Source organism: Lepisma saccharinum, chromosome 23, assembly GCF_977018435.1.
Source record: "Lepisma saccharinum chromosome 23, izLepSacc3.1, whole genome shotgun sequence".
Lineage (NCBI taxonomy): Eukaryota > Metazoa > Arthropoda > Insecta > Zygentoma > Lepismatidae > Lepisma > Lepisma saccharinum.
In genome coordinates this window covers 55,409,628-55,419,614 of record NC_139251.1, presented here as the reverse complement: position 1 = coordinate 55,419,614, position 9,987 = coordinate 55,409,628, and the positions used below count along the sequence as shown (strand labels likewise).

General features: G+C 36.5%; 1 protein-coding gene across 1 annotated transcript in view; it reads right to left on the bottom strand.

Annotated features, from left to right (window-relative positions):
- Nucleotides 1–777: 777 nt before the first annotated feature.
- The window catches only part of RagC-D (Ras-related GTP binding C/D), a 30,529-nt gene continuing 21,319 nt past the window's right edge, over nucleotides 778–9,987 (bottom strand). Inside the window, exons 7-8 of the mRNA XM_083109990.1 lie at nucleotides 8,342–8,490; nucleotides 778–6,175 (exon numbers count right to left, since the gene is read on the bottom strand). Of these exons, the coding sequence (XP_082966116.1) occupies nucleotides 6,036–6,175; nucleotides 8,342–8,490 (289 nt within the window). The 3' untranslated portion in view covers nucleotides 778–6,035. The remainder of the gene's footprint in view (nucleotides 6,176–8,341; nucleotides 8,491–9,987) is intronic.

Below are 9,987 nucleotides of genomic sequence, written 5' to 3'. Positions count from 1 at the left end.
GGTGCATTTTCCTACTCTGTTTTGTCACGAAATGATGCGAAATGAACTGCAAAATGCGAAATAGATTCTTAAACACGAAATTTACCGTTTATATACTGACACCACACTTTTTGAAGTCTGAAGTATCCTGTGAGTTATGCAATTCACGGAAAATTGATTAATTCTGCTGTAAATATTTGAGAAGCAAAAATGGACTCCTTTATACAGGAATAAACTTAATCTTCTGGTAATGATTTAATGTGCTATTAGAAGGGATATGTTTATTTTGTGTAATAATGCAGTTTTTAAATCACATTTTTAAAACCAAAATGGCATTTTATATGCTGCTTTTTCACCGCTATAATAGCGAAATTTCATTTCATTTACCGCTTTTGAACCCGAAATTGACTGTTTTTGTACCGAAATTTTGCTTTCTTATTTACCAAAAATATGTGCCTCTAGTTATCAATAATTTCTGTATTGCTTTCATAATTCAAGAAAATCATGGCCATACTATTTAATTTGCATGTGAGTTGAATATAAGGAAAAATATTTGTTCTGCAAATTATCTAGCAGAACACGTAACGTTGTGTATAGTATTGCTACATTATCTTTCTGACAAATTTTCTTATTACTTTTCAATACTTCTTGTAAAAAAGTACAACTTTTCCAATGTTTCTAGAACACATAACTGTGTGATTAGCTTGTATGTACAGACTATGAAATATACAGTTTTGTTACATTTACACTTTATCCACTTTTAAAAACAAGTCATCCATAAAAAAAAATCCCTTCATATAGAAAACTAATCTTTATTTCATTTCAGTTTTAAGGAAATTACATCAGAGAAAAAGTATTTAATCAGAGATTTTTTGTCAAAAAATAATACTCTGTAGGCTATTAGTAATGTCTTATTATGACCCATTTCAGTATTTACTAATAGGAAACGCCATAGTATACTTTGCATACAGCAGAAATATTTTTAAAATGGGTACTATGTATACACCTTCATAATGTTATTTACAAGGAAATAATATTTGATGTATCCAAGTTGCTTATGACAAATGTTAAATTAAAATACTGCAGAGATATTTCTAATAGGGTAGTACATGTAAACGCAGGCCAGGTTCTTCATCAGTTCCCGTATCAAGTGTGTAGATATGTCGTGGACTTGCTATGATGTATGTACCAGGTGGACAGAATTAAAGTTCCACTACCCAGAGCCCTCTGGAGACAGTTCGAAGTATTGGATTGCAGTGAAACATGGTATAGATGCTAAGGAGACCATGGGGAAGCGAATGCTGATGAAAAGAAAAATAGTTCAAATTTTTGACACCAGGTGGAAATGTGGTGTTCAGAATTAAAACATCCATACTCATATTTCCACCTGGTGGTGAAAATTTGAACTATTTTTTTCATCAGAATACGCTTCCCTGTGGTCTCCGTAGCCTCTATACCACGTTTCACTGCAATCCAATGCTTCAAAACTGTCTCCAGAGGGCTCCGAGTAAGACAACTTTAATTCTGGCCAACCAGTATCATTCTCTCTAAATGAAATCTGGACTAAACGCCTAAATTGGCACAGTGTGCACACAAGCAGACCAGCATTCAACAGGTCAACCCACATTGTGCAAAAGTTAAGCATCAATGAATAGAGGTCAAGTGCAAGGAGTAAATTGTTGCACGGGGGTTCTGAATACCAACATCATGAGCAGTTAGCCATTTTCCAATATATAACAAGTAATAAGTTGTGGTTTCATCTTTTCGAGAATGTAAATCTGCAGAAGAGAGAAGGTGAGGCGTGAGGTACAGAAGACTCACCTTGTGCATAAGGAGCCACTAGATGACCCATACAACTTTTATTAATGACTCTGCTTGATTAATGTTTTATATTCTTGACATGGACGTCTGCAGGATTTTTTCCAGGGGGGTGAGGGGTGGGGTAAAAAAGGCATATTTTCTCCCATAATAGTGATGCTGCCTCAAAAAAACATTATTTCAGTCTGAAATTATCGTGTTCCTTCAATGAATTTATAAAAATTAACGTAAATTACTGATTGAAATGGAAGTGGATATTCATGGTTCCTGATATTTAAACATTAGTTAGGTTGAGTAATATTAATTACATCACAGACACATTGAATTAGAAGGTAAGCCATTAATTTGGGTGAACATCAATATTCTATAATGAATCGTAACCTACCACTGATGACATCATGCTTCCAACTAGCCAAACCAAGTGAATGGACACACCTGTATGTTACTACCTAATGATGGGCTGGGTCGAAACACAAAACACCAGGGATCAACAAGAACACAGTAACTAAAATTGGAGTCCAACAATAGTCTTGTATTTGCATTTTCGCCTTATTGCAATACAGGAAAGTACGGGCCTAATTATGTACAGAATTATGAATGTTCTTGTTGTACTTGGGTCATGTTTGAAATATTATAAGAATTGATCTTTTCATTCTTACCGGCATTCTAAAGCAACGGATATAAATCTGAATGTTTGTAAACTTATATATGGAGATTGATATACAGGGTGGGCACAAAGGTGTTTTCCCCAGATATTTGATTTCTTCATTTATTGGGGAAAGTGACTTTGTGCCCACCCTGTACATGTGTGATTCAAATAACCTTGTCTAACCTTTGAAATTTGTGTTGTCTTATTACCCAGCAAGCTTTGAGAGTTAAAATTGAGCCATGTTCACAATACAGGGAGTAACGAATTAATTTTGTGTTCGACTCATTGAAGAAGAAAGCCAGAGATTACTAAAATAGGACACGGTGATATGCTTCACTTCTCAAGGATGCGAAAATTTGTGGCTGCCATTTTCTCTAGACCTCATAACATGCAACTACATACTTTAGGGGAGCAAGGTGAAGAACTTAGAATGCAAAATCAGGAAATTTTTACATTTTACTCTGTTATGACTAAGATTGAATATAAGAGACAATGTAAAATCCAGAAAGGCAAAATTGGGGTTCTACTGCATTATCATTGGGGACAATTGAAGCACAAGGTATGAAGTAGTGTGCTGCATCAAGAGGATTTCACTCAAATGTCCAATAGTTTGCACAGATGATGCTAGGTAGCGTATGGAATTGAGATCTCTTCACTTGCCATGACATCACGAGTGAATAACACTAGACCAGGAAAAATGAACATTATACACTTAAAGTCCGGTAGTACATGTATAACAGTAATTTGTGATAGCGTGCCCTCAAATATGGATGGTGCAATGAAAGATGCAGTGAACTTGAAACTTACGTGAACAGTCATGATCTCCATGTTAAGATGTACAATATAGTTTCGTCTATCTTACCAATACACAGTGATACGTGAAAATGAAATAGACGATTTTGTGCTGAAATGGCCTAGACAGACCTTTCACATATATACAGGGTGATTCAAAAGTCGCGCGACATAGGACAACTCCGTTATTTGTGCAGATACCGAAAAAACGATAGAGGGCAAAATTGTTGGACATATGTTTGAAATCATGACCGTGATGTTGCATTTGCATTATTTTCATTGTGTGCAGGAAACAAGAACAAAATTGTTGGAAAATACGTTTTAAATCATGACCGTAATGTTGATTTTTTCTTTTTTTCCAGTAATCAACAACAAAGTCCCAGTACGCAATTCAGGAAAGGGTTAAAATGGTTATTTTCCATGTTGCAGGGATGAGTCTACGGGAAGCTGCGGAGGAATATCACAGACGGCATCCAGATCAACCACAGCCACATCATGCAACCATTGATCGTTTACTGGAGCGGTTCAAGGTAACATGCAGTATCCATGACAAACGACGGTCTGGGCGGCCACGTGAACCGTATTCGGATGTGCCGTCAACAGGATGGCAATCAATTTGAACAATTCCTCCGGTAGTGTCCCAGCGGTGCAGCTGCTGGACAAGTCAGTTCAGGTCATTCCTTTGTATCAGTTTGCCACACCGTGCGGTTGCTATTGCGATTGTTAATTTTGTTGTTCGGTCATAAATGGTGTACGGCTATGACATTGATTTGTTTGTGTTCCTTTCCGTTTGCCATTTTGACAGTCATTTTGTTTTGTTTTGTTTGTGATTTCAAGCAGACTAATAAATGGTCCATCTGCTGTCGCAACAATTACACTCATGATTTCCAACAATTTATTTCCTACACTTATGCCCTCTAGCTTTTTTTCGGTATCTGCACAAATAACGGAGTTATCCTATGTCGCGCGACTTTTGAATCACCCTGTATGTTGTTATAATTATTATCACATTAAAATGATGTTTGATTGTATGCTATTACTGTATCTTATTATTTCATACGATTATCCTTTTTCAGTAAGCAAACAATGGTATACAAGTATTTGTTGCACTATGATTAAATATTTTGAATTGTTTCAGTCTGTATGTATTACATACTGTCATATATATTGTGCTTAGTTAAAACTTATGGGTTTTAGATTGACAGTGCTGCTTATTGTGCTCTGTTATATGAGATGACCTCGTGCATGGCAATAAACACCTGCGTAACAGTCCACTACGAGGGGGATACGCTTGCTGCAGGAGAGGACTTGGAACGATGACAAGCGAGTGTAAGTGGTCCCATACAGGAATCTAGAATGAACTAAATCCATGCACAATCCAGAAGCAGTCACTGATGCCACTATTTTACTTCATGATTTGATATGGATAGCTGCGTATTGATGAAGTAAGTGACCAATTTAAACAACTGATGGTGAGCTCCTACGTACACAAATGGTCAGAACTAATTACATCCCTGATGGGGAGCACCAAATTGTTGGTGTTAAAAATTAAGACATTAAAGACAATTGGGAAATGTACATAAGAAGTAGTTGCAGATTCTGGTTTAGCGGACATAATTTGATGCACTTACCATGAAATTGCCCAATGAAAAGTTACCTAGCAGGCTTTGGCTCTCAAAAGCCTATTGCACCACCAAATTTAATTCCCATGTATTTATTCTGTACTGATGTTATACTAAGGACCTGGCTTACTTTTTCATGTTCCACCTCGTACCATTACAAGGAATGTGTACTTATGTAGTTAGAAATTACTTCCTCAATGTTTCGACACACGTGACTCGTTTCAAGGAAAACTGGAGAAAGTATGTGTGTTCAAATATTGACAAAATAAATTCCGTCCAACAAAATACATTTCCAGAATCTGCAAAAAATGTAACCTCTTCGCTACTTAGTCATTCTTAATATGATCATTTATCACGACTAGTATATTTGATATTATTAATAAACAATATATTATGAATCATATTCTTACATGACAAGAATTATTGCTTTTGCCATTTGAAGATAAATAAACTTGCCAGTCTTCGAGATCGTAAAATAAGCCTTCTTGGATTATGGAAGTGATATTATGCCAATAGACCTGTGCTATGTACAAACCAGTTACATCTGTATGACTGCTGTCATTTACATAGGTTTTAACAATTTACAAAAATACATGCTTGCCATTTCGGAGTTGCACAATTAATATTCAAGAGAAATAAATATTTTTCTGCTCTATTATGCATATATGAACCCACGGAGAGCGTAATTTAAAGAGCATATACCTTTCATTGTGAACAGATTAGTTTAACAATATCTACATGTTTATATATAGGTACGCAAGCAAGTAACACACACATACAAACATACATACACACAATGTGCATTCTTTAAATCATTTCTGCCAATAAGCAGTCTGTCTGATTTTTTAAACGGAACACATTTTTCAACTTCTTGATATGATTTCTCTCTCCCATCAGATCTCACATTTATCTACACATAAATCACACATTCTGTAATTCATTTTCTCTCCTCACTGATTATCACATTAACAATTGACAGTAATGCCATACAAAAAGTGTTCGCTACGTGCACAAACTTCTTACGTAGAAGATACCAATTAAGTATGCCTTTGCAGGACCACAGGTTGCATTATATACAAAATTCACACCACAATGTTGATGCTGAAACTGTCTTCAATTGCATCCCACGAAATTCATGATATTAATTAAAAAACAATTTAAATCCCACTTTCAGTTCAACTCTGAACGCTGTTCAGCTGTGGACCGTCGCTGTTACCATGATGGTTCTGCACTGCCATCAGCTGATTCTTGCTCCTAACTTCAAATACTTCTTGAATAGCTTGTCTGAAGCACAAGAAATTGTAATCAATCAAACCTGTGAAATGAAAAGAATCATTAGTTTTCATATGTTCCTGGGAAGTGAATTATTTTCAAGTGTGTAATCATCCATGTTGCAATCCCACTTTTTATATTGCACTCTGCATATACAGGGTTATTAAAAGTGATTGTCGGGGTTTCAATATTTTTCCTGGACAGGTCAGCACACATATGGCATTTATAACCATGCCAATTGATGGATAGACTCTCAAAAGTTTGTTTTGTAATAGGCAATGCAATATAGTTACTCATTTGACTGCTAGGAGGCAGGTTTTGTAAAGGTGACAAGTCACGGCTTTGAGATGTCATTTTTTTGCCCTCGAATTCCATCAAAGTCAGTCAGTTACCACTGACCAATGAACTTCTCCAAAAGTATTTTTTCAATCACGATTCTCAGGTGTTAAAGCTCAAAGCAGCATAGGCAATGGAGCTACATTCTTGGTTGCATTGGTTAGCAGAATTCCCTCAGATTTTCTTCGACTTCATTGGAAAGCCTCTCTAAGTGGTATACTTGTGCTTCTGGTTTCTACATTATGCAGGAACACAGTCTCCTGAAACTGTGCATATCATCGGGGAATGGAATTTTTCGTTGGACAATGGCAACTGACAGACGATGATGAAACCCAAGCACAAAAAGTGCCTTCCCGCCTTGTACACCCTGTCTCCTAGCAGCCAAATGTATAACTACAGAACACTACCTATTACAAAAGAAAACTTTCTGTGTCTCTCCATCACTTGGCGTGGTTATAAATGCCATATGTTTCCTGACCTGCCCAGAAAAAAAACATTGAACCCAGGACCCCTTGTTTGCAAGACATTTATTTTTTATGTTTATGTAACAATTGATGTTTTTGAACTTTTGCAACAAATATAAAAACTTGTAACATTTCTTCAAGCCTTTCAGGACAACCTAAGAAGTCATGGTGGCTCCCCTGGGGTTAACGAACCAGCAATTAAGAACTGCTGCTCTAGGGTGCAGCATGTGTGCAAATGACTTTCAAGGTAACAACTATTGACAGATCATAAGTTATAGAGTTGTAAAACGTTGTATAAAAATTAATTGTATATGAGTTCAATCACGCTGTACAAATTATAACTTTGCAAGCAATGTGAACAAAATCTATATTGCCAATCATGCTGTATAAATTATAACTTTGCGAGCAATGTAAAGAACAGCCATATTGGCAATCACGTTGAATAAAAGAGAGTAATGGCAGTGTGGATGTATTGGATATATTCTGTTGCTTAGCTGATGGAAGCTGCCTTTGTTAAGTATTTCAATGCATGTGAATCCGATTGTTTTGGAATAATTTAAAGCATGTTTGCATGTGAAACCAATAAAAACTTGAAATGACTAACCACAGACTTGTTTTTGGAAATTAGTAGGGGTTAGCATAATGTGTTTAGAGCCTGAAAGGTTGAAATCCTACTAAGGAAGTTGATCCCTGACTGTTCTCAAGAGGCAAGCAATGCTACGAGGATTGGCAGGCGGTCACACAACAGCCACTTCCTAACCCAAAAACCAAGATTTTACAATTACATTGACATTATCACCCTAAACACCATGACCGCTGGGAGAGAATAGTGTACGAATCAGCCATTTATGCAAATATATTCCATGGTCATAAAAAAACATCCCATTCTTATCAAAGGTACCAGTGTATCTCAAGAAAATTTGACTGCATATGTTCTAATGCAAAGAAAATATTATTACAGTACAATGTGTACATTTAAAATAAAAAAAGTAATTTACAGATTATTTAACAAGAACTGCAGGCTCATCCAGGACTAGAACCCGGGTCTCTGGCATATCGTGCCATTGCTCTACGAACTGAGCTACCAAATCAAACATGGCTTCACCTGATTTTCTGCTATCGTTGTTTTACCTGTGTGGAATTGTCTCTATCAGTGCTACTGCAATGGCATCTCCTGCCATTGAGCCACTAAGGACATCCACAGTGCATAGTTTCTCCCAGCGTATTGATGTAAGCAATGGCGTGGCATATCAGAGACCTGGGTTCGAGTCTGAAGTGTTTGCTAAAAATGTCTACATACATCTCCTGTGTGTGTCAAATCGCAAGGTAATTGGAATACACTATTTTTTTCCAGACTAAAATCTTTAAATAGTTAACAGAAGTAATTATTATTTAACCCTCAATCTTACCTTGTCTGTCAAAGTTATCTTCTCGGAGGATGCATACTAAGGCAAGAAACTTATTAACCTCTCGCAGGTATAAAATTGTTGCGTTATTAAGCTTTATAACACTCGAACTCTGGTTGTCAAATGCTGCACCTTCACTTTCTTCCCTTAACCTGAAAACAAGATTTTTTTTTATTTTGTGTGTTCTTTAAAAAAATTTCAGTTCACCAGTGAGAAATTAAAAATTATGAATATGTATTGATTTTACATCAATCATTTAATGCTCAGTCATTATGGCATCTGACTACCATGCGAGAGACCTGGGTTCGATCCCTGCCAGGGGAGAACCGGGATTTTTTCCACCTGTTCAAGTGGCTCTGGCACCAACCAAGCATCGTATAAAGTGGGTACCTGGAGGAAACTCTGGGGGGTAAAGGCAGCCATGGGCATGGTGCTGATCACATCACCCCCACCTTCGGCCTTGATCAAGATAGGCCTAACTCCACACCGCCTATTCGCCTTCATGGCATGGTGCAAAGCACAGGAGAGCACTTTATATTGTGTTATATAAATGGACTCATATGTAATTTCTTCCAATTTTTATAGAGCCAATATAAAATTTACAGATAACCAATATTCCACTGATCTGACATTTGATATGTATCTTTTATTTTTGTTATTTTATGTTGCTTTTCTGCCATTTTTGGCTACTTGCAATGATGAGGATGAGTCATGATCAAATGTTGTTGAAGAAGGAATATTCATAAAGAACATCCATGTCCAGGCTGAGATTCAATCTTTGATCTATGGCAACCTTATTCACAAGAATCGAGAAGAAATTCATGCAAATCAGCATTTCACAATGAGAAAATTCCTGATCCCATTCATGAAATGTCTTGGACACAATTCATGAGGCTGCAACTGTAAAATTTGTTCATATAATTTACAAATTGTTTTAGGGATGGGACGGACTAATCGGTACTCTATTGGTATGAGCCGATATAAGCATATTGGTGTATTGGTAAAATTACTGATTATCCAATATCTCTATAAATACCTTATAATTTAGTGCAAAATTCTGCCATTTTGTAATAATTTTTATGGATGAAATGAAGCAGTGAAGCATCGAGTTTCCCAAGTGCAAGGTGGCAGAAGCCACAGAAATTAATCAAACATTAACAAGTAAGTTTCGCAGAAATCATTTTAGGACACACACACTCACCATGTTTTTTATTCCCTTTAATATGAATGATTGTTGTTCTCAATGTCTGGGCAAATATATACGACACCCACAGTTGAAACAAACGCAAAGCCTACATATAGGTCTTCTACACTGCAACAGCATGGTGCAGATGGTATATATAGAACAGATACCCAATTTTACATTCACGAATTTTACATTTTTCCACATTGTACGTTCAATCTTATGCATATAGCACCGTGCCATGAAGACACATTTAGGGGATGTGGGGGTAGGGCCTCACACATTCTCGATCTCGGCCATTTTGGAGGTGATGTGATCAGTACCATGTTCCGGCCACCAACTGTAAAATGGGAAATAAACCTTTAAATATGAAATTTAGAGTTTATTTACCAACGCGACACTTTCTGAAGTCTGAATTATCCTGTAAGTTATGCAAAATTGATGAATTATGTTGTAAATATTTGAG